Source organism: Bombus terrestris, chromosome 10 (genome assembly GCF_910591885.1).
Source record: "Bombus terrestris chromosome 10, iyBomTerr1.2, whole genome shotgun sequence".
NCBI classification, from domain to species: Eukaryota; Metazoa; Arthropoda; class Insecta; order Hymenoptera; family Apidae; genus Bombus; species Bombus terrestris.
Genome location: NC_063278.1, coordinates 4,886,661 through 4,913,120, shown reverse-complemented (window position 1 = coordinate 4,913,120; position 26,460 = coordinate 4,886,661). Strand labels below are relative to the sequence as shown.

General features: G+C 35.0%; 1 protein-coding gene across 6 annotated transcripts in view; it reads left to right on the top strand.

Moving 5' to 3' along the window:
* Window positions 1-26,460, top strand: part of LOC100646670 (potassium voltage-gated channel protein Shab) — a 70,576-nt gene that overhangs the window by 38,643 nt on the left and 5,473 nt on the right. The window contains exons 6-11 of one of the 6 annotated variants that reach the window (XM_048409162.1): window positions 5,022-5,105; window positions 12,176-12,448; window positions 13,864-13,899; window positions 14,599-14,826; window positions 22,560-22,767; window positions 23,156-23,557. In XM_048409162.1, the coding sequence (XP_048265119.1) occupies window positions 5,022-5,105; window positions 12,176-12,448; window positions 13,864-13,899; window positions 14,599-14,826; window positions 22,560-22,767; window positions 23,156-23,557 (1,231 nt within the window). Of the gene's footprint in view, window positions 1-5,021; window positions 5,106-12,175; window positions 12,449-13,863; window positions 13,900-14,598; window positions 14,827-21,208; window positions 21,441-22,559; window positions 22,768-23,134; window positions 23,558-26,460 lie in introns of those variants that run through there. The other 5 variants (XM_048409161.1, XM_048409165.1, XM_048409164.1 and 2 more) reach the window with 5 other exon arrangements.

Genomic DNA, 26,460 nt, shown 5'->3' with positions numbered 1-26,460 from the left:
CCAACTTTGGCTTCTGATCTTATGTCAGGCAATCGTACAAAGTTAGTAGATGAGAATAATAGTTAATCGGTATAAATAAAAGAACAAGAATTCGTCGTCTTAGTTTTTAACTATCCTGAGTCGATTTTTCCAAAGAACGTAATTAAAGAATAAAAGTGTGTCTTATTGTTGTGAAGAGTAGAATTCATGATAATACGACGAAAATTCTACTTGGTAAACGAAAATTCAGTTCTTTTAAGTCGCACGTTAAGCTTCACGAACTTTGAATGTGAATGAATTTTTGTACCGCGCGGACATCCGAATTTAAGTGACCTCGACCGTGTCTGTTGAAAATCTTGGGATCACAGAGCGAGTGAAACGTTTCTAATCGCACTCTTGAAGTTTATACGATTTTGAAACTCTTAAACATCTACCATGGACAATCGTGGAACTCTAGAACGATGCAGATATACTTTCTGTTTTAGTTTAAAAGCGGAATAAGAGGAGGTGACCTGAATACACAGGCTCGAGTATAAATATGGGCTAGTTGAACTTTTAAGAATCAACGTTTTTACTATTACTTCAACTATATAGTCCGAATTACGTATTTATGTTACTAGTTATAAATTATGAATGAATTAAGTCCGTTCAGCTCGTTTCAATTTCGTGTCACAAAGCAAACGTGTTTTATATATTACATCGAAGTGTCACCTCTTAAAAATCTTCAACAGATTTGCCAATAAGTTCTGAAATAAAAATGCCAGTCCATATTTAGACCACCTTCTATATAACCACTGTCAAATGACCCCAGTTAGATGATCGGGTAAAGAACGAACTATTAAGAAACGTTTTTCGATCATATCTTTGAAAATATAAAAAAATCTGTGAAGAAAATCAAAATATCTTTGAAAACATAACAATATCCGAACATTGAGTTGCACCAAACGTCCAAATACTTGTGAACGGTAGCGTATAACCAACTTGGCTCTCCCTTTCTTTTTTACTTCTCCTTCTTTTTCTCGTCCGTTTCAGTTGTTATCGGAAAGTTTATTGATTTTCTCTTGTTTCTTTTTTGGCAGTAGCGACTGTAATCATGCTGCAGATCAATGGTGCATTCGAGGTGTACGAGCTGTAACTAGAGTATATACCCTGATTAGACTGCTTCGTTGCTCGGTCGTGCTTGTTAACCACGTGTACGATTACTTTGTATGATTATAGACGTGTATTTTATTATTCGATTAGAAACACGATACACATGGAAATTTAGTTAAATGCACGTTATATGCATACGTCCCCCATATGCGGCCATTCTGCTCAGCTCTATTATTACCATCTGTTGGGTGATACTAATTTCAATTTGTAACGCAATATACATTTAGCGAGACACGCCGAAGAGAAACGCGTGCTCTGGCTCGATCTTTTAAATAGCATCAATGTCGCATCACGCCTTTTAGCATCGATTAGTCTTCTGACACCCGTGTTCTCGTTTAGTTCCGATCGTCGAAAGTGGGCAATTATAATTCACTCGTTGATAAAGTTGCGTACGTCGATCGATTATGCAATGTATATTGGAACGCGGTTTCTCGAGGTTCTAAATATTCTTAAGCAGAACTATAACGCGTATTTATCGATCCTCGAAATTCATTAAGAAACGCTACTTATTACGGAGACAACGTGTTTATCCGTGATAGACTCTCCATAGACTATATAACTAAATAGCGTGTATTTAATTAATATCGTTGATGAACAGCGCGCAGGAAAATTGTATTGACGCTCAATTTAACGTTTAACAATTGATATAAGAAATAGAAGAAAAAGAAAAAAGAACAAAAAAAGGATTGACGTTTATAATTCTTGGAAAGAATAGGTGAACATTAGGAATTCTCGTATGATAACGAATATATTAAACAATTTCGGTAGGTATAACATTAAGATTCGATATTTGATGAAAATCGGCTCTTTGAAACACTGCCTGTACATATAATTAACAATAACATATACATTGATAATAATGGCTGTAAGAATGAAATAATCGAACGTAGCAGAATCGTTGAACTTATCGGGCAGTTGTAATTTCCATTGTCATATTCGAACTTTCAGCTCGTATTCCATTGTAATACGACACAATTCCACGTCCATTCTTATATCAAATAAAAAAATTTCTTGTAACCGAATAAAATTAACTTTAAATCTGATCTCAAAGGGTTATAATTCGATCGATTGTCTGGTTATCGAATGAAACCTCGAAGTTGGTCGGTGAATTATTTATTCGGATTAGGGACTATCGGTGCAATACATTTTCGATTGACTTCGAGGAAATTGTAATGGAAAGGAAGACATATTTTTCTTTTCTTTTTTTTTTCATCGATATAATATAAACTCGATTACAATTCTAAAAAGAATAGAACGTGGAAAATGCTTTACATTGCTGTTCGAAAAAATTACTGCATTACGTCGACTTCGAGGTTTCGTGATATTCGTTCTTTTTATATGTCAATTTAATTTACCACGTATCGATAACGTTTTCTCTTTATGTTACTCTAGATAACGAACGGAATTTATTAATTTCATATCAGCCCTTTCAGATTTGTATATTAACAATTAACAAGGCACACGATCGAACGCAGTGAATCTGAAAGGGTTAAATGTCGCTCTTCTTTCCGTAAAAACATACAGGACAGCAGGTTCGAGGGACGGTTCGTTTTAAAAGTATAATTGCGATCAATTGATCTCGCGTAAGTAACGAAAAGCAATTGTGACGTCCGTCCACACACGATGTTAATTTCTTTTCACTACGATGCGTTTCACTGTCACTCGGTATATACGTACCTCGATGAACACATCGTTACACTTTATGTATCATTAAACAAGCCCACCAATTCATAAATAGTGGTATTGAAGATTATTCAAAATTGATTATCTCATCTTATTTTAACCCTCTAAAATGGTCTTCTATTTTCTTATGAGAAAACAGATTAATCACAGCTGCACGTACTGTCATATGTAGGTAACATATGTAGGTATAATGTAAGGTAATAATTATTATAATTAGACTGTGGATATTTATCGAAATTCATATTTTTAGAAATACAACTGAAGAAGCGAAATCTACGCACAGATTTGTTTCACCCAGTCAAATGATTTTTTTGATATTGTGCGCACTCCTGCATCTACAAATTTTCTACGAAATGCATAAAGATCCTCAGACGAGCTTTTGTCTTTTTATTGCGAGATAGTTAAAAGGTACGCAAGGTATGCTTTCAGCGTGAAACGTGAAAGATAAGGACATTATGTAATCCGTTATCTATTTCAAGATAGAGAATATAATGTGAATTCAGGTATGATTATTGACCTTCCACATTCCACAATTGTATTTATTCCAAGTAGTGTTGAACATTTTCCTGCAATTTCACATTCAACCTTTGTATAGTATTTCCTTCTTATTTTTAACTTGTAAATTATGCGCTAACAATTTACCGGTAGAAAACCGGAGACTTTCTGTATATTTATCCATGGATTCACTTTACACAAAGTAAGATCTATGAGTTGAAAGTTTAGTTTATTGCGTTTGAAAATGTTATTAATAGAACTAATTCTTTTTTAATGTTACTGCAGTAAATATACACACATGGAAATGAATATTTGCTGAAGTCTTGATAGTAGTGAAAATAAGCGACTAGATCAATATGCTCTTTAACGTACAATAGCTAATACATTTGCCTCAACTTCAAACGCTACCATTCTATGAATGAAAGAATAAATATTATGTCTATGGAGGAGCGTTTAAAAACATCGCATTACTTTCTGTTTTCTGTTGCGGTCTCTAACGGAGTTAATAAGTAGAAATCATTCTCAAATTGTATATATGTATATACCTATCTCAATTTCAAACTTTATTTCATCTTCTTTATTCCTCTTTTTCCTTTGTTTCATATGTATTCTCATTAAACTAAAACTACTAGAAATAAACCTATTAAATAAAACTAATAGCTTGTGACAATCGATGTTTCTTTGATTCTTTTCATATTTATTATTCTCATAATAATGTGCAAACAGGAGAATGCTTTAGACGCAATATCATGTAACTTACCCAAAGTTTAGAATTATTATATCTTCTATTTAAAAAAACAAAAGTCATACTGTCATTTTCATTGAAGAGAAACCTGAAAGAAAAAAATGTCTCGTATATACCACGATTTATGAATTGATTTCACGCATTACAAAACATCCTTTCTTTAACAGATTGATACAATCGTGATACATTTTCCTTTTTACCCACGGCTACGAAAAATTTCTCTCTCTGGCTCCACGTGATCATACGTTGCCTCGTTTCCTGTTCTCGTTTAAGCCTTTGAAGCACCGTTGTCGAGGGGTGCTCCATAAAATAAAAAAAAAAAAAAAGGAAAAGAAAAGAATCGAAGGACCTCGTTGTTTATAACGAGGAACAGAGGTTACCGGCGCGGTGGCTGTATTCAATGATCGACGCTTCTTGCGAAAACTTTTATTCGTGATACAGTTGTTCGCTTAGAAACAAGGTAACTAATATCACACAGATGTTTTTTTTCTTGAATGCGTGCTTCAAAGGATTAATTACATGTTCGCTCGTTCGAGATGCGCTTGAATTATTCCGTATCAAAACGTCTTTTAACAGAAAAGAAAAAAAGAAACAGATATTAATTAAGATAAATGTCATGAAAAATTACTTTGAGACTTTCTCGATAAATTTTAATAATTTCAAGCATTACGATATTCAGATGATTCACACGACGACGAATCTATCTAGATGAAACTTCTAGTTAGAACGTTGTTGAAAGTTTTCTAATCCCATTTTCCGTTCTAAAATTTCTAGTTCCACGTTGTTTAAAAGAATATGCTTGTAGATGAAGGATATCGAACGACGTTACTTCACCGACATGATATTTGCCGTAAATGGAATTTTCTTGTCCGTGAAGCAAGAGCGAAATGATTCGATCGCGTCCGAGCGGGGCGAGCCCCGTGTGTTACGGAAAGTAAAATAGGAAATTGTGTGTGTGACATTGTAGGATGAAGAGAAAAAAGACAGCAGAAAATTCGAGAAAAATGATGAAATACCTAGCGAATTCGAGTGTTGCTTTTGTACTACGAAGGTATTTACGATCACTAACGTTCTTCCTTAGGCGGCACTACATACACCAATGGGCTGTCGAGAGAATTGGGACCAAGGGGACTAACATTCTTTCTTTCACTCTTCATATTTTTTTTTCTTTTTTTTTTTTTCTTTTCTTTCTCTCGTCTCGTCTTGAAATCTGTATTATGTTACGATCTCTCTTTGCTGCTTTGTGCCTTCGCCAGCGATGTCTGATCGATAGAGAACACATACTATCGCGCGTGGTGGTAGTATACGTTTGTCCCCTGGCTTCTTATTTATCTGTCCGCTACTACTGTACGTTCTACTACAGCCGATGCACGGTTTTGTACGTATGTATAGTCCACTGGGTGTATGCACTGCCTCCCCCCTTTCACCTTCAACAGAGCACAACTTTTCCATTGACACGATACCAGTTCATTCAAAAGCTTTAGACGCAACCGTAGCTCCTGCACTAATTTGACTTGCGTGTAAACTCGCAATTTTGTAGGTCAAGGCACGGGCATCGTCATCGTGCTTCACGTCGGGAGAGAAATCACGCCACCGAACGAAACACGATGCCTTTGGCTCTGGCCGTACACCAACTCCTTTCACCTGATCCTAAATAGAAAATATTATAATCTGCCCTACGAACAAGTTTATCCAGCGAGCAACAGCTTGCTTAGCGATGCTGGGCGATCGCTTCGAGTCGAACAGCTTAAGCTATATAAAATCAAAGGGATGGAAAATTTATATGATTTGAGAAAATCCTATCTCGAAGAACGTTTGATAAAAATTATTTCTATTACAGAGATTATTTGTCAATAGTTCTAAATGAAATTTACCTGACTCTTAAGATCGTACATGTACGTTAAATAATTAATTTTAAAATTACATTTAGTTTGCCAGGGGAAATGTCAAATGCAGATATACTTTTTAAGCGCAGGTAGCTTCTTAAGCTCGATTCAACGAATATTCGTCTCTGTGTAATCTTATACGTATCATGAGTCTTTACTATAAATGAAAACCATAAATATATTTAAAATTCTAGAAACCTGAACAATATTCAGGTTTACAGAGGGTTAAAAATGGATATTTGAAATTTGTCTTTGATTTGATTCATACATAAACTCATTTTAAGATACATGTACGACACGTACATACTTTTGAAACTGGGTACACTAATCGTTGGGCATATTATAAGTACTAGGTATCTGCGAATTAAAGTTTCTTTTTGTATTATCCTTACGAAGTAATTAATATTCCTCTGTTTCAAAAATAAAAAAAGAACAAACTTAAAGAGAAACATTATAAAAAAAATACAAATATTATTTTCTTCCAATAATTTAACAGTTCTAAATTATTCTCTAACAACGCTTGGAATCATTATTGCAATAACTTGCTAACAAGCCTTTTATGTAAATTTTAATTAATTTCTAATGTACATGTCCTACTAAGATTACCAATGCTGAGATTTTTATAAAAAATCATAGCATTTCTTTTTTTCTTTCTTTTTATTTCTTCTTCGATGATATGCTCTATCCAATTAACACCGCAACGAATTTTCTTCGTCTTTTCGTAACGTATCGTGAATTTTACTTTCTTGTTAGAATTTGAATAATTGCAAAACATTTCAAATTGCATCCTCGAATTATTCGCACATGCCTACTATATAGTATTTACTTAAACCGATCTATACTTTCTCTTTCTTTCTCTCCCATGGATAATTTCCTGCTTTCAAGTTTCAAACGAACATAAAGTTTGCACGCTAGTGTCGTGCATGAATCACGCTGGCAATCGTACGAGTAGGCTAGAACGAAAGAGAATTTACTCGTGTTCAAGCAATTTGCTTGCAGGCTGTTAACGATTCGGACAAATGTCTTGACACGAAACGCCGTGCTCCGACTGGAACACATTTCACTTCGAGTGCTTCCGTAACGAATATTCGCTACGACGTACCAACTTTACACGATACATTATTTCGTACTATTCACGATTTTCCGGTGATTTCGCAACCAGAGCAATAACGCGGTATGCAGCGTGTATGTAAATTATTTCCACGTTGCTGTATCCGCGTTCGACATTCACGTTCTTGTTATTTTAAGGAAGGATCCTCGCGTAACAAAAATAAAAGCATGTCATATTTTGTGAATTTGTTTCAAACTAATTACTAGTCACACGAGACTAGACGTTCGTTTTTTAGATGGACAACTAGTCTCGAGGTATAAATCTAATTTTCTCTATTTCAATTCATTCTTATCGTTTACTAGCTTTTCAAACTGCCGACTGTTTAATAACTTTTTGAATTGGCGTGCGCGATAACTGAGAAAACAATTGATCGATCAATTTCAGGCGAAATTCATTCGCTTCGTTGTAGATTTCGCCTGCGATCGAATCTCAAATTTTTATTCCATTATTCGCTCGTAACATTCTTTTTAAACTACATGAATTCAACTTGTCCGATGTCCTTACTTCTAAACAGAAGCGTGTATCGATCAAATGAACGAGTCTTCTATTTCGTTTCTAAATTCTCGTTCGAAATTCCAACTAACTTCCTTGGAAATGTTCACCTCCTGGAAGCAGGATATTATTTCTTCAATGACATTTATCACACACGACGACTGGATGCCTTAAGCGAACGACATTGATTGACTTACCGGTCCCTTTCATTAGCTCATTGGCTGCAACAGACACGCATACAATAGACTTTCATTCACCTCACCATCGTGCCGTGGCATGATCAACTAAAATGGTATATACAACCTGATTAATTAGAGTACATCACGTAGGATCGTGTTTGTCGACGAGTTGCACTTTCATTTATTAGCAAATTATTAGTCACGATATCTTGCAAGGATCGCACGATGTTACTTACAATCTGTTGCTTCCTTTTTTTTCTTTGCAACGAGACATAATGACAATGAAATGAGATACAATCGCTGAATACGTTGTATTCCTATACGTACGTGGTGTACGTGGTTGATTGATTGTACAGATATGTATTTTTCGATATATCTTTAAATCGTTGAACGATTACAGATCGTTGAATACAATTTGCAAGAGATTGATGTCTACATATTGTTAAGTGTCTATCGACCAACAATCGATCGAATAAAGAAAATTAATTTACGCGGAGCGTGTAGAATGAGACATGACATTATTTAGAACGCATACTGTACAACATTTTTATGAATATTTTGTGAATATTCAATATGAATATATAAAACTTCTTGAAGCTTCACAACTACTGCAATGAGATAAGGCTATGATTATATATCGAAAATTGGAGAATATATTTAGAGAAAATCGAAAAATTGAGAATATATAGAAGTTATAAAATATTTCATTTATGTTTCTGTTCATTTGTTAAACATACACCTCACAGAGATCGCAAGATTATTTGAACAGAAAATTTTCTGTACAATTAATAAATACACTGCGGATTTTTATATGAATTTATATTTTTATAAACGCAATTAAAGAAATAGAAGTTAAGTAGAGATTCGTTTTATTTGTTAAAAATTATAACAAGTATTCTATTATATCTTTCTACACATATTGTTATATGCTTTCTGTACATTTCTACGTATTCAAATTTTGCAGAAACCCATAGAAATCAGCAGTCTATCGATAAGCTTCGATATCTAATGGAACCACGTTTGACACTAATTAGAAAATTAAAACAAACGTTTTACAATGCCAAATATGTTATACAATATTAAATATGTTTTACTAAATATACATATATTTATACGTTCAATTTCTTGTAACTTTTCTACGCGTTTCCAGATTGATTTCAAGTATTAAAGAAATTGCGACGTTATAATTACGACGGTCTTGTCTCATTATAGTGTGAATGAAATTTCAAGATATTTCGCGCAACACACGCGACATACTCGTAAAATTTGCGCACAGTAAGCGTTCAAACATTTCCGCGAGTACGCGCAAGTACGTAATCACTGTAGTTATAAAGAATCTCCATAAACGTTCGAATGCTTTCGCGAGCTACTGCAAATCGCTCAACGACGTTACGATCAAGCAACAATCGGGAAACGCTGTTTCAAACGATTGCATCCCATTCTCTGTGTCACTTAACGAAAAATAGGATTCGAAATTACACGAATAAAGAAAGTAACCTCATGTGAAACAAATGCGACAGCTGTGACAACGACAAATGCGATTCTGCAGCTGCTACACTTGGTCACGTAATGCTATTAAAATCTCGGCGACCAAGTTTTATTTGAACAAGCGAAGTTCGCGCGACAGAAAATCGCGTATGAATTTGCGCAATAGCTTCGATTTAATTAACGATGGTCCGAGACTCTGACATTGCTTTAATCTCAAACGAGATCATCGTTGCGCGAGCTGGTGGCCAAATAAAAGGCAATGCTCGAATTTCGTCAATAAATGATACTGTTACACGTATACAATCGTCACTTTCCAATTTCCAGAGCGTACAGTTTCCACTTCAAATTGACCACGTTTTTCCATCTCTCTCTCTCTCTCTCTTTTTCTCTAGTTGATCATTTTTCCAGTTTTCAATCTTTTCGCGGTAAACCCGGGTGAATTTCATTTCCAAACAGAAAATTTGAACCATGGAATGTACGCTTTCTACGAACAACGATCTGTATATGGATCGTTCGAACCCGCTACACGGTCTCAGTCAAAAACTACAAAAAGAGAAACCGAGGCGAAAGAAAAACAGAAAGAAAACATCGAAGAAACACAGAGTATTTCGTACAAAACGAAAGCTTAAAGATATCGTGTTACGGGTTCGGCAGTACACGCTTCTTTCACTTTTCATCTTTTCAGCATGCTGTTCTTCTTCTTCTTTTTTTTTTCTTTCTTTCTTTCTTTCATTTTTTAGAAACAGAACTACTCAGATTAACAAAGCACGATAACAGCATATACAGATTTTGCAATGATTCTCTGAATGTACTATACTATTACGACTTGTTGCATCCATTAGGACAGTTGTGGCAAGCTTTGGGAATACGACTAACTAAATTGCAAACGTTGTTTTTCTTAAGTTCCGCACCTTATTACAGGCCCACATGTATATGTACTTGTATATGTACCGTCTTCCTCTAATCTACTTAATGATCGTGCAAAATTCTGGACCGCATCAGGCGAGTATATAATACGGAAAGTAGAAAGGTCACGTTATACGTATAGATAGCGATTATTTTAGCCAGCACACGATACCAGTTTTCTTCCTTTTTCTCCATTAACTTTTAATACATGTATATACATACAGCACACGAAGAGACTACTTTTCTCAATTAAACGAGCGCGGCTATCGTCGTTAAACGGAGCCCGGAGCAATTCGTTTCACTCGTTCTTAGACTCTGATCAATTTAAACTAGTTTTTTAGCCGATAGAGCGATAGATTGATGAAGCCGGAGAGAAACGGTGCAAAGGGCTGTTCAAGCTACCTTCAAACGTTATTACGAAGACCTGCGAAAGAAAGACCTTTTCGTCGACTACGTTGTCGATTTAACGCTGCTGTAGTCCTTTGGATTTTTGCAGCTAGATTTCCCTCCTCTGTTTCGATAACGAGAGGAGCTTTTAATGCTTCGGAAAGAATTTTTACATAAAAGCGAAACGAGAAATTGTGCTATTCGATGGAACGTTTACTCTCAAACTTGGAGGATACCACAGCGAGTCAAGATTTCTGGCAAGATTAACGCGGAACATGTTCCAAAAAGAAAGTCGACCGATATCAAACGAAGAATTTATCGGTATAAAAAGATTCGAAATTGTTATATTTATTTATAAAAATTATATTTATATCGTCCTATCGCGGTTTACTTTCGGTTACTTTCGACTTTGTATATTTTAAATGCACATATTTTTCAGCTGTACGAGAAGACGGATTTGTTTTCCTTTTCTTTATGTAGATTTTAACGACGATACGGTGACACGTTTTATTTTAATTGTCCGATAATTTAATAATAATTTAATTTATTCCTGAATTACCATTTGCGAATTCCATCTTAATGTTGATACATAATATTGACGTTCTCAACAAACGAACATGTTCATATCGATCACATGTGTCACATCGGTGTAATCAGGTCGGTTATTGATTCCGTTGATTAGAAATAAATTAATATATTATTGTGGTATCGGATAATTGAAATGACAATGTTACCATATCGTTGAATTCATCCTTTTTCTCGAGTTTAAGGATATGATAGAGAAAGTGCCATTTAAAAGACTATAAAGTGACTCTAGAATAACGTTTGAAATTTTTTACATCGATAGATTCTTCGTCGATTACCAATTTTGTTCGCAACATTTCGTGCTGTTGTCAAAATTAGCTCTTTTTTCATGGATCATTCTCTGTATATTTGATTGTTCTGACATTATGGCAGATGTGCCGGAATGTTGATTCGTCAGAAAGCGCACCCACTTTAACTCTTTGTCTTAATTGCTAATTTTTATTGAGATAAAGTTCTCTGAAGTAAAGTACTCACTCTCATATTTGAATAATAAAAGATCATTTTCTTTTTAATGGGAAATGATCGAAAGAGCGCAACGACCATACAAAGAAACATTTTACCATTGTATGTTCACATTGTAATTATTTATCTACTAACGTAATAAATAATGTCGATATCATAATTAGCTGCATCGCGAATAATTATAATATTAACTCATTCTCGAATTTTGACGATAGGAAAACATTTTTTTTAAATGAAAAACTATGCAAAGAACGCAGCAGGGTTAAATCAACAATTATACAAAGAGGCGTACCGCCATTGTATATTCGCCTTATCGATCGTCTATTGACTAACATAATTAGCTGCTTCGCGAATAAGTATAATATCAACTCGCGCTTTAATAATAAAAGAACGACATTTTTTTTTTTTTATCGAAAATAGAGGATGATCCAAAGAACGCAACAACGTTGAATCAACGATCGCACGAAGTTCCAAGTCTATTCGCGTTACAACCATTTATCGACGAGTGACGCGCCGTTTAATGTTAAACTTTTAGGATCACAGCGATGTTGAAGGCGACGACGCTTGGCTATGCGGCGGTTCGTCTTCGACAAACCGAGACTTTTCACCTTGGTCGTGTTTCTAGGAATACAAAGAGTTCAGAGACGCGGAAGATATAATGCCACTGGCGACCAGCGACTTTCGTAATCCCATCTGCCAAGAGATGAAGTCGATGCGATCCGGAGGAATCATGTCGATGGAGCCGGTCGCGCATCAGCAGATCTTCGCCGTGGAAGCGAAACCGTCCCCGGCACAACCGGTGGATGTCCCCAGCTTTGGCAGAACGTACAACGAGCAGGGAAGCGTAGACAGCTCTGATACGTATGCCAGCTGTCAAACGCATCCGTCTCATTCGCAGGTATAGTATGGAATCGATTGGCCGCGAGAATCTGGCCAATTGAATTCGTGAATTCAATTCACTGAAATACAGTCGCTCGTACTAATAATATTCAGACACGTTACTGTCCCCGTATTTGTTGGTTCGTTAATAATAGAGAGGATGATTCAAACATAGCGTAGCTCGCTCTACGAGAATATCAACAATTTATCGTGGCTCGAAATCACCTAAATAGTTTCGTCCTAACGATAGCGTTTAATTAGATCATTAACGAACAATTTTAACAGAACACCCTGGTTCGTGTCACGCTAATAGTCGGACCACTTATGCGCGTTCTGCATTTATTTTGCGTAATTGTCTTGTATAATCAACGTCGAGTGAAATTAACGCGGATGTTTTTATAATACACCAAGAAATTTAACGTGTCACGTAAAGAAAAGAATACTTGTTTTCATCAAGACGTTTCCTACTGTTATTGTATTCTCGTTTCTTGCTGTATTTTATCGCAATTTATCGGAGAGAAAGGAACGAAAGTTATGGAGAAATTGTACGGTTACTTTACTTTTCTATTTAATGATAATGTTCCCCTTCTCGTCGTCGACGTAACTTCGTTCTGTATAACTTCGATTAACGTAAATAGTATAAAACACTAAGTAAGAAGAAAGTGTTGTGACTGTTCTCTTAAAGTAGCGTAAATCTTCCTATATTCCCTGAATTCACGTAAACTTCCGTGACTTCTGCTTTTCTCCTCGGTTTATCCGTTCCTCTTTCCCTTTCCTCCTCTTCCTCCTTTCATTTTATTCTTCCGCTATATAAATTGCCTCTTCCGCTATATTTATCATTTTAGAAAACGTATATTCTTCACATTCCCCCCATATGATATATTGAACCGCGATTGTATTGCTCAATTATATTAGCATCGATTGTAGCAGTTATCGTTGGAAAATATAAAGAGCAAACGTTGTCGTTAGGAAGAAAATGTTCGCGTATTTTCAAGCTACGATAAGTGATTCGTATTTTCGAAAAATAAGCAACGCGATATCTAAATCCGCTCTTATTAACGAAGCAGCAAATACAGAGATACTGCTGTGTCAGAATATTAAATACGAGTAACTGTACCTATCCGCGGTGTGTCACGTTATTTCTACCTTTTTTTTTTTTTTATTTATTCTTCGTTTATTTTCCCGTATGTAATAAGATGATTAATGCTTGCACTTTTCCTACTTTTTTTTTTCTTTTTTTTTCTGCTGCTTTTTTTATACTTTTCTTGTTACACGATTCTGCTTGAATTTCTAACCGTAATTAACGTATAACGTTGCTCCCCTCTTCGTCTCCGTGTATTATCGTACAATACGCGCAAAGTTATTATAACATCTTGCGCATATTGTTGCCTTACTGACTGTTTCATCGGCGAGAACGAATACTAATTACCATAGGTTTCTTCTGCTGGTCATTCGGCGGATAACAATAAGGTACAACGCTAACTATCACTTAAGTCGAGAAATTGCCGAACGAGCTAGTTCTTATCGTAGTGCGGGCAATGCTGAAACTTTCGATTTAGAATACTTTTCTTTTTTTACCTTACGGTAGACGTTCTAACACTTTTGAATAAAAATTGTAAATAATTTATTTAGACGTGGCTTGAAAGATAGAATTAAAAAATTTGCTTCGAATGAAGGCAAGAGTAGTTTAGGATTTCCCTGAACCTAAAATGCCCACAATCTAGAGAAGAATTTGACTAGTTTTAGAGAAATATGCGAGTGAGCTTTTGAAAATGGAATGGCGACATAAATTTTCAATAAAATTCAGTTGAAGAAAATTGTTCTGCGAATGTATTTTATTGTTTAAGAAGATGTAAGGAACAACATTCCGAATTATTATGTCATTGCTTTCGTTATTTTATTATTAATTTCTTTAGTAAATATATATTTATTGGCATGTTTATATATTTACCGGTACTCTTTGCGAGCATTCTATTACGCTTTCTATATTTGATACGCACCCTTTGGACGTACGTTAAATCAATAATAATATTCCTATAAATAAAACATTTTTGATCAATTAACGAATATTTTAAAATACCGATTTTAAATGCCTGACACTGTCAATGATACAGAATATTTTACAGAAATCTATAGAGAAAATCTTATGCTGACTGCGCTGTTTCACAGGGCGATTTGACCGAAGAAGCAGACAGTAATCTGTACGTGAATCCACTGGAAGCTGCGGAGAAGTGTGGAAATAGAGTGAAAAAGTCGGCTTCCGGTGAAGTCGGACGTAACGTTGGCGACGCGTCACCGAGTGTTGAATCGTTAAAGGACGTTCGTCCCTTTAACGAGGGTAGCAGGGTTACGTTAAACGACACAGTGCCCAAGCATAGAAAAATTCGCATTCAGCAGGTACGCTCGTTATTTGCTTTTTCATCGATCCCCTTCCAATTGTCCATCTTTGCACGCGTATCTATGGAACATCCGTTAAACGCTGTTTATCCACTGAAAAGTGTGAAACCGCTTTAACTGTAAGGAATTTTCAGAAAAATTCTTAACACCTTCGCGTACGAGCTGTATCCTAATTATACGACGCTGAGTGAATAGTTATCAAAAATATGAAGTTTATTGGAACATTAATATAGACAGAGTGCGGTTTATATAAAATATTAAAAATTTAATTATTTGTCTAATTTATTTAAATTGATAGGCTACGGATTTTAGTTAGTTTTCTACTAAAAATTTCTTATCGTTTTGGTAATTCTGATCTATTCTATGGTTTATATTATTATTTATTCGTTGCTCTAATGGAATATATATCCATTTTGTAAAATTATATTGTCTTCATAGGTACAAGATTGTTTTATTTGTTGAATATTACGAGTACTATGTTTTCGGTTTATTTACATATTTTTGCCTGTTACGTGCGTTCTGTGTATTTTTGTGCCGTCAAATTTCCCATAAATCCACAGTCTGGTTGTACTATAAACGCGAAACAAAAACAAATTCGCTTTCCGTTTGATATACTGGTTGAACAAGGATAAAATTGGACAATCGATCTGATTTATTGCAGTTTGGCTAATGATATATCGGCTTGAAAAATCAACAAACATAGGGCAAGCATATGCTATCTGAAATTTAATCCAATGTAATTTAATACAACATAGAAGAATGTAATTATTGCGGATAATTATTGACTCATCCTCGTAATTATTTATATACAATCGCACGTATTCGACGTCGTTCCTTCGTAACCATCGTTGTGTCTTCTTCACTCAATCTCGTTATTTTCATCTCCTTATAGCTTCTTTCTCCTATGTACCAAAATTTAGAAAGTCTCTGGATTTTGGTAAAACTGCAGAACCAAAAGTGGATGTGTTAGCAGCTAACAAGTTTAGAAAGGTATTCTAGTCCGAATAACTAGTTTTTCACTCGATCTTTAATGATACAATTATTAATAACATAGTTATCAAGGATGTGATTATTAACGTTGCAATTGTCGTGCTAATTAAGAACGTGCTAATATTAAAATATAATAGTTATAATTACAATTATTAAAATATTATTATTAAACTGACAATGAATAATATAATTACAATTATTAAAATATTATTATTAAACTGACAATGAAATGGAAGCTTCTTTCTTTTTTTGTTTATTTCGATCATTTAACGTCGCATAAATCACTTCTATGGATTATTAGCGACACAAGGGCAACATTTACCATTTATCGTACAGTTTGGTATGTTTTAGGCAGCGTGGTAGGTTTTCAGTCGATCCATTGTCCTTTAAATTGTCTCTCAAGACGGCTCTTATGATGAATTGTTATCTATTTATGATGTGCCTTCTGCCATGAATGACGATGTACTCCTCTTCGCAGATTAAAGGGTCTTTGTTTGAGAAGATATCGGTGAGTTTCGTGCAAGCTATTATCATTCTGGAGATTACGACATGGTCGTGTGTCTTGGTAGATTACGAACAATGGTCGAATTCAGCTCTCGTACACGCTAATGTTATCTATTTAAATCTTGGATCTTGGAAAGTATTTTTTACTTGATACTACATTGCACAAATAGTCGACTCACATTTTCTGATAATAATCGTTCGTTCGAAATGTGAAGCACGAACAGGTGAACGTTATATCAGATTTCTAAATCCAATCTTTTTCAAGATTCTTTTGTCCTTAGTAGCGAATGAACAATTGCAAATGTTCATACGAATTTATTTTTCTATGGTCGTAAAGGAGATTGTAAGGTCATAAAGAAATTAAAACTAGACAGAAAGTTTCATCAATGAATATATCTAACTAAAATGTGTACTAAACCTGGAGGAGATTTAAATGTGTTGAGACAGTTAATTAAAATTTTACACCTAGATTTACAACAGTTAGTTAAAATTTAATATCTAAATCTGGAAGGTTTCGACTGTATAAATTTGTAATGGTTAATTAAAATTTTACGTCCGAAGCTGAGAGGAGAACGAGCGATCCATAAAATCTTTAATGGCTAATTAATATTTCATACTTAAACCTGCGAGAGAAACAAGTGATTCGTGTGAGAGAGGTCTTTGTACCCAAACAGAATTTCTACGCGTTTTAACTATTCAGTTATGAATAAATCATCCGGTGGTTATATTCGAACGACAGTATCTATAAATTGAGATACTCCTTATAGGTGGTTATGCAAATGAAGCGATTGAATCGAAGAGTTGAGAGTTCATCGAGAGTGTTGTGGCTATCGCCCGAACTAGAATCAATTGTCTTTATCCTTAAATATCCATAAGCCTGAAAATTCTATCAATTTCTTCTCATACTCCTAAGAATACGAGAATACTCGTGGTTCTCAACTCAAACAAAGAGCTAGAACATTTGGATCTTTGTAACTTCCAGGGTAGAATACCTTTTTAACTTGTGCGAAGACTTGTGCGTTGCGTGGCTAATTGTTGAGAGTGTTGAGAAGAGCTCGTAAGAAAATTTATCGAAGAAAAATATCTTTAGACATAAAGATTCGTACGAAGGAAAGTTTTTAAGAAAATTTCTTAAGAGCAATTATTCTCGTGAATTACTAAAGTGAAACGATCGCGTGTACCTAAGTCCGTGTTGTACGTTCAGCAGAATTTCTAAGCGTAATTTAATTAACCATCGACTAATCGTGCATGATGAATATTGCATTTAATGTTTACTTTCTCTGTCACTGTGTGCGTCATCAAATTCTATTTCCGACCAATGCGACGAGTGTAAGGTTTTCGGTACGGTATTAATAATAATCAAACGATTTTCGATACGAACACTTATAGCCATCGATTGTGAAACAGCATGATTTCCGTTATATCATAGTTTCAATGGTAGTTTTCTTTAGAGATATTCGTTTTGTTATTTTTATATGATTTCCAGTCACATCATAGGTCGCACGAAATATTCTGATTTTATTATTTTTCTACAGCTTTTTTATTTGATTTTCCTTTTATGATTCTTTTAAACTAACGACCTTTATAGGATAGAAAATTTCTCGATACCTAAACATACGCATACACACGCTTAGTTTTCCCATCGCTATATCCATTCTAGTATCGTAGTTTAGTCAGTTCAGTGTGGCGAATATGTAGTTTCTTTATAGATTTAGCTTACTTCGATCTAAACATATTTATACGTATAATTATATAAATACTATATATATATATATATATATATATATATATATATATATATGATGTATTTATATAATTTATATACCGGATATTGGTTAATTTATTTATATATTAGATATTTATAGTCATCATTATATAATAAGATGACGATCAAAGATATAAAGTTATACACGTGATAAACTTTTATGAGACTACCGAACAGAAATAGAGGATGAAATAGCGCTTTAAAATTTGACGAATTTGAAAATATGAATATGTATCCTACTCTTTTTCTAAGTATTTTACATCTACGAAAAAGTATATTACATTGTTATAAGCAACATCATTCGTGTGTCATTTAGCCCTTTAATTATGAATTGCTACAGAAAAATCATTTGCTTGCAAAGTCTTGAAATCGCATAACTAAACTTGTATATGCTACAGATAATCTATATAATTTCGTCTGCTGTAGGTTCTACATCTCTTTCTTTTTAATTTGCATTATTTTCAACATTTTCCTCGTTTACCTGCACGGCTGCGCGTTTTTGCTCTAGCAAAATCGATGTGTTTAATTATTTCCTCGTCTTTGAATTTCATATTAGAACTTAATCATCAGGAGATTTCTATGCCTGCTAACTGTGTCATTAATCAGCTGTGATAACTGTGCAAATATATTCAAAGTTGATGTAAAGCATAATGACTTAGCAAAAACTTGACATCTTCTATAAAAGTTTCATTCAGACTCTTCAAGATATAATTTTCTTGTTAGCAAGCTGTTACACACCAATATACTAAACTTACCTAGGCTTGTCTAAAATTCACTGAACTTGTGCAAATCTTCGTTCGTCATAAAATTAAAATGATAAATGAAAATAAATAATATACAGTGGGATATATTAAAACGAAGTTATTGTTTCTAAACGTCTCCTCGTTGTAGCATCAGTTCGTTTTAGCATAAATTGAAATACACGTGTGTACACATATATTCATCTCGTATATGTAGATGGGACTATTTTAATGTAAAATGAAAGGTACTATGTAATATAAACATAAGTAGAAACATAATGTATAAGACTAATTTTCGTACATTGTATTCATAGCAAAATTATTTAGTTTTCTCACCATGGCTAAAATTGGTTGTAAATAATCAAACGAAATATTTTTGCTGTTATGTAGAAATAATTAATAGTCTAGTAATCGAACTCAACCAATAATCAATTTTACAAGCAATAATGAAAATGTCGATGAACAATTCAATACTTCTCGTCACAAGTAGAAGCCTCTTACGTTGCTCTTAAAAAAGATTAACAGATTCATCGTCAATGTTTGATCTTTACCATGACAACAAAGGTGGAGCAAGTAATTGATAGTATCGCAAGGCAATCGATAATATTTTTCCGCGTTCGTTATAGCATTTTGATTTTATTCATCCAAGCTATGTTAACTTGTTATACATCACTGTACCATTAATAATATTTTTACGTTACAATACCATTATCAAAATACATATAGTTATGTATCGTTAGCATTTCCATTTTACTTCAAAAAAAAGAAAAAAGAAAATGAAAAACTTGATTATCCCTGAAGGAAATAATTAAACCCTCAAAGCTTCGTATTATCAGATACCGATAGAATCTTTCCCTTTATCAATATTTTACTCGCCTCTCAAAAGCTTATCGTTATTAGTGATGAGCTCAAGTATGTACGTACACTAATGTACACACGTCGCAAGTAGGTTCGAATCAACTCGCCAAACAGATTCGAACTGTCTATAATTCTATTTCGACAAGAAGGAACGCTGCTATCAAATATTTCGAACCTAAACGCGACAGATTCGAAAACTCTATGAAAAAAGTACTTTGAGAAATAAAAGAAAATACTCGCAAGTAGAATCGAACATTGGTCGAACAAGTTGGAAACTTTACGAGCATTTTGCCGGAGATTCTCTCTCAAAATTCATAAGAAATTCTTCGACTTTATAAATCTACTTCAACGTTTAATTCGAAAGATAATAAAAATAATAATTCGATCTCGCGATTCGATCGCTGCTCGTAGGAGGATTCGATTCGTTTAAATATCGAAGCCACAAGTAAATTTTCGAAACTTACGAGTACTTGTTCCGACGTTCGAGACCAACTTGAGAAGATCGAATGCACTTAGCAAGTACACCTTACGAGTAGATTGTGGATTTTTATGCAAATTCGTATTCTTTTAAAACCTAATTAAACGTCGCAGTAGAATCTCGATAAGAAATTGATTCATCCATCAAATATTGTAGAATCTGTTATACTTCTTCGTGTAATCGTGCATCTCGTGCAATTTTGCGCTTTCAAATTTTCTACGCAAGTGTAAAAATCTGCATTCTAATTACGAGTAGTGTTCCAATCCTATAAACCGATTACTGGATTTCATTCGGATTATAAATATGTATGTACACTACCATGCATACCTATTTAGCTATCTGACGCGGTAATATTTACTTCCATCGCCCATCCACTTATTTTTATCTCCGACTGTGTTTACGCTACTGTGCATAAGTATCTGGACACTTGATGCAATCCAATGAAAACGTTAATATTTTAAGTATATTCTCAATATTATCATAGAAGAACGTTTCTCTACTATTGATTACTGTCCTGCCTCTTGCCGTGACTCGGATCGAATGTTCAGCCAAATTGAAACTGAAACGAGGAATACGCCCGCGTCAATCAAAAGTTTCATATTCATCTGAAATGAATAGCTGAAATTTTATTATTATTCCAATCATTCCAACATCTCAACGTTGAACAGATACACTTAAAGTCACTTAACTTAGGTGTTCTCCTAGAAGCTTTTTTATTTATACTAATTAATATCGACTATTGTTTCTATCGATATCCACTGACTAAGATAAGATCACAAACGAGGATTCGACCAAGCATAAATGTTACATATTTGCAATAACTTGGAAGCTACAATGCCAGATACTCGTGCATGGTACTGTATGTACGTGTTAGACTTGGTCCCATCGTTGATCGTTACGTCTCTCCCCATTTGTCGTTAGTCGAAACCGTAAAAGTCCGCCACCACGTTTCGAAACGTTCCTCGCCCCTGCACTAACCGCGATAATTAAAAGGCTGCGATTATTATTGCACGAGCTCTGACAGCGTATCATCACTGCTTTTTTCAGTTTCACGAACCGTCAAGATCGCAAACGGAGCACAGTTGAACGACTAGCCGAGGGCGATCGTACATTACCGAATGTGCCCTGGTGCTTGTCTGAGAAGGGTCTGCACAAATACACACGATACTGCACGTAATAGCCGTGCCGAAAGAAAAGACAGACGACACAGAGAAAGAAAGAAAGAAAGAAAGAAAGAAAGAGAGAGAGAGAGAAAGGGAGGGAGAGAGAGAGAGAGAAAGAGAGTGAGAAAAAGAGAGATTATCGTTTGGCCTGGCAGATTACCCAGAGGCGTGATTTATCTCGATTACAAAAGGCCACAGTTGCAGCGTAACCGACTTGCCGTACACTTTCAGTCGAGGAAACATTCCCGGTATTATTTTGTCACACGAATCGCTAAAAATCCCCTTCATCCGACGATTAACCTGCTTGCCTTCTCACCCTGTCTCGATTAACTGCATTCATTAACGCACCTCTTGCACTCGAGTCTATTAACGGATTTATTACACGTGTCGTTCTTATTATGCGTTAATTAACTGCCACGAATAACCATTCGAAATGTCGAAATGGTATCTATCGGAGTTGTCTGTAAGGAGTAGACGAACTCGCATTAAAAACGAGAGACGACTCGTGTTCGCAGTTTTCAGTACATTGAAGCTCAAGAGTATAGCGTACGACAGCGTCGTTGACTTTTGTAATTTGCAGTTAGGTAATCTTGCACATAGCGCACGTACTATATACCGGTCTTTCACCTCGCAATAATTTGGGATGAGTCGTCCAAAGCGACAAAGAGACGATGACAAGTGTGGGATAGAAAGAAAGAAAAAAGAAAAGAAAAGAAAAGACAAAAAGAAAAAAGACGTGCGAAAGGGAAAAGGATTTTTACTTTGTGATACCGTTAGCAATATTATCATTCCAATGGATATAATTGGAATAATTAATGGATATACTTCCAATGGACTGAAAACGTTAAACCATAACGTTTGTAACATCGAAGTTTTTGCTTAACCGTGTGATGTTTCTGATATATTGACTCCCTAAATCATCAAGTTTCCACATACGAGAATGGAAATTTGTCACCGTCCAGGTTTCGCCCAGTCGCTTCTCGATTCCTCGATTCAATGTCGAGGAAGAACTTACGTACAATTACTTCTCACATAGGTGCACGTATCTTCTTTTTTTTTTTTCTTTTTTTTAATCATCGTAGAATTTCATTGGTTGTTCATCGTTGATAATCTTCAACGTATAGTTGACTGATGGAAAGGTCGAGATTTGTGTATTATATGTATGTGTGTTACTAACGAAGAAGTTAGTTGCCTAGTAATGTCGCATATTAGTTACCCGGCGCGGCTGATTGCAGAGCGTAAGACCACGCGCGCAATTTATCAGCGACCAGGAAAGCATTGTGGCTCGTAGCATCACGAAAGAGGAAACCATGGAGAACAATTACTATGGAGGACTACGAGGAGGCAAGCCATTTACCACGACCAACAGCAGCCTGGCCTCGGCTACGAGAATCATACATCATCATTTATTCGGCTCTGCCATTGGACCCAGGCATTACACAGGTAAGTGGTATGAACTTACTTCTTATTCTTATCTAAATGCTATCGTGAATAATTCTATTCCACGAATTCTGTGATTCCGTGTCGAGAAAATTTGTCCTTGTCGTTCTTCGAACGTATACCATAATTTAGATATATTTTCAATTGCTAAATTTAAGATAATTTCCTAATGATTCTCGAATCCATCGAAGTTCGCACAACTATCGCAACACTTGTAAACGAGGGTGTATCGAACGTATCGTATCACGCCCGTTTCACGTTCGCTGGCTTTTAAAGATTATTCGAGTCGCGTCTACCTGTCGATTCACCCTTCTATTGATTTCCTTTATATTCTGGGTCAGCGCAATACTTGGAAGCACTGTATATGCAGGTCATCGAAGGCAAATTTCAGGAACGAACACCGACAGCAAGCTTTCCCTGTCCGCTGATTCGATAGACAGCGAGGGCGTGCCTTTCATAGACAGGCACCGGGTCTCCAAGTCGATACTCAAGAAGTCCGAGAGCAGCAATAATTACTACAGCAACGCCGGTGACTCGGACACCGAGAAGCTTATCACCGATAACGCGTCCACCATAAGCATGTGCGACAATGAGACGAGCACATGCGACGTTTTCGCCAATGTGAATGGAACGAAATTGAAACAGCCTGGCTCGCCGTTGCTTTCCAGACAGGTTCTCGAGTCGATCTTCCGCACGAACAATAACGTCGAGAGGGAGAACGAAGTGGATCAAAGCGAAGAAAGGAACTGTATTTCCAAGATGAGCAGATCGATATTCGACGAGGTCCTCGAAGGTACTTGTTTGCCTTTTTCTAGCCACTAGCTCGCCATTCAGCCAAGCTAATAGCAGATCAATTACAAGAGATTATCTACCACCAGTTTTACACTAGCCCTCAGAGATAGCGTAAATCCCGGACACTTGATTATTTTCAACGGAGTGTACAGAGCGTCCTCTTCGGCTGAAAGATCTTCGTTATTTCAAGCAATGAATAAAAGTACAGGGTGGCTCGTTGGTCGCCTTCTCGTCTAAAAGTTGTGTAACTTTTATCTATCGTATGTTCTTTTTTAACTTTGGATCATCAAATTTTTTAATTTACATTCTAATATTTAAACAATGATAACGAGCAAAATTTCGTAACTTTATAATTCTGTCTGAATTACATTTCAATTTCTATTGTTGCTATAATCACGCATAGTAGAATGCTATGACGCTGTTAGATTGATTTTTCAAATCTAATAGGTGAGGGCAAAGTTAACATATAAATACGTAGAGCGTAAGATATTATGAATTATTTAACTTGATTATTTTAAAGAATTTAAAAGATTATATAAAATATTAACATCCGAAAGAATTTCATGATTAATATAAGATTTTCTGATTGTAATAAAGGGTTGCTCTAAACTAACAAAACGGTGATCAAATGAAACAGTGATATTTAAAGATCGGTATGTCGATTGACAAATCGGTTGTCTCGTTCCCATACGATTTCTTGTAACTGAAAATCGGATACGAAAATATTTATAACTCGTTCTATTAACGGAGACTGTTATAACAAAAGTCATTGTAGCTAACAGGTTAAAAGAATAGTGGTTTTTAAAGCTGCAACGGAATGTCTCGAAAAAGGTATATTTTATTCAGAAGAGCGCATCGAAGCCGTGAAACGAGCTTTTTATAGACTCCGTGGGTCTCTAAATTTTCGAATCGAATTTTCTTTAATGGAATCTGCTATCTTCTTCACAGGGATATAGAATGCACTTAAAAATGTACGTGTAATAATGGAATGAAAAATGAAATATTAATATACGTGCACCAAAGAGATGTACGTATGTACCAGAGAGATAAAACTCAAACTAAATTTGTTTCCACGTGAATTACGCTTAAAGTAACAGCAGTGTTTAACGCACAGGCTGCCTCGGTAACTCGATTTCTGTTGAAAACCGATATCTCTCTTACTTTTAACAATGCGAGCAAATGCTTTAAGAAATAAACTTGTTTCTCTGGTTTTAGTGTTGCTTCAATATCGAATTTGATTCAAAGCAATACATATACGATATTTAATAATAATAATAAACTTTCTTTTTTCGTAGTCATATTTTCCAAGATTTAAATATTTCCATAAGAAATCGCAATCGAACCATTAAGACAACAGTTTCCACACGTCCACCCTATAGAAAGTTCCAAAAGTGACTGCTCCTCTTCCTATTTAATCAATAACTCCGGATATCCCGAATATTCTGTGCCTGCCAAGTGGCTTTAACGCCCTACGCTCTGGCTGTTAAATATTCGCAAGAATATTGCTAACGTTTAATATATATCCAGAAAAAAAGTAACTTCTCGTTAATGGCAACTGTCTTTGCTCTATTAATATGATATGCAACTAATTAAACTCGTTGCTTGTAAGTAGACTGCGGATGTTCATGCAAATTCATATTTTCACGAATGCAGATAAAGAAATGGAAGTTAAACGTAGATTTGTTTTGTTCTTTAAATATTTTATAACCAGTATCGTAATACTTTGAATATTTTGTTACATCTTTTAATATTATTCTATCCGTCTTTGTATATTTAAATTATATGCCTATAAATACATAAAGATCAACTGCCTGTTTATAAGGTTCCATCATCTTTAAATCGATCGATCTACTGACAAATACTAATTTCCATTCTACGTAATTACCAAATATAGCTTTTACTTTGCTTTGAAATCAATAAACATTATTCTAATAATACAAAAAGCTATGAACTCTAGCAAACGATATTAGATAATTACATTCCACTATATTCTATTGGAAATTGCAATTAACTGATTGCGAGTCATTAGATTTTTAGATCGCTCCATCAGCAATTATTGCGTTCTCGGAATTGTAAATACTTTTCGCATATGATGTTTCCCGCATATCACGCTCCTCCACGATTATTAACTGACATAAGCTGATCCTCGATTGACATAACGATAAGATATCGCGTGACGTTAGATATAGAATGACGTTAGAATATATATATTGAAATCTTGATATCATGAATTATTATTGTTTCGATAATGTTCGCATAATAGAAAATATGGCTGTGTATGTAGAAATTGTAAAATATTTATTGGCTATATATCTAGTGAAAAGTTAATATACAGTGTGAACAATCACCTCAAGCTCGTAATAAGTATTAAAGATGATCCCACTGAATACTGACAACGAGACTTATTAATATCATAGATGATTGCCTATCTATAAATATTTTCCAAGTATGATTATGTATAATATTTAATATCACAAAATATGCAGGGTGATTGGTAACTGGTGGTACAAGCAGAAAGGGGGTGATTCTACGCGAAAAAAGAAATCGAAAATGTAGAATAAAAGTTTTTCGTTTGAGGCTTTGTTTTCGAGAAAATCGACTTTGAATTTTCGCTCGGTACGCGTGCACTTTATCACGTTTCGTTATAACGGATCTCACTGTAGATCGTTGTCTCGATGGATATTATCGCAGTTTAAGTTTGTTTTTGCCGTAACGGAAAAATACATAATGAAATAATATGAAGTAATCATAAAGTTTATTATTACAAAAATTGCTGAAAATGTTGCCCACTCTGCCGAACACATACTTCTGCTCTTCTAATTAAATTTCTATGAACACTTTCTAACGTATTCGATTGTTTTAAAATATGAAAGGTTACAATAAAGTGCGCGCGTACCCACCGAA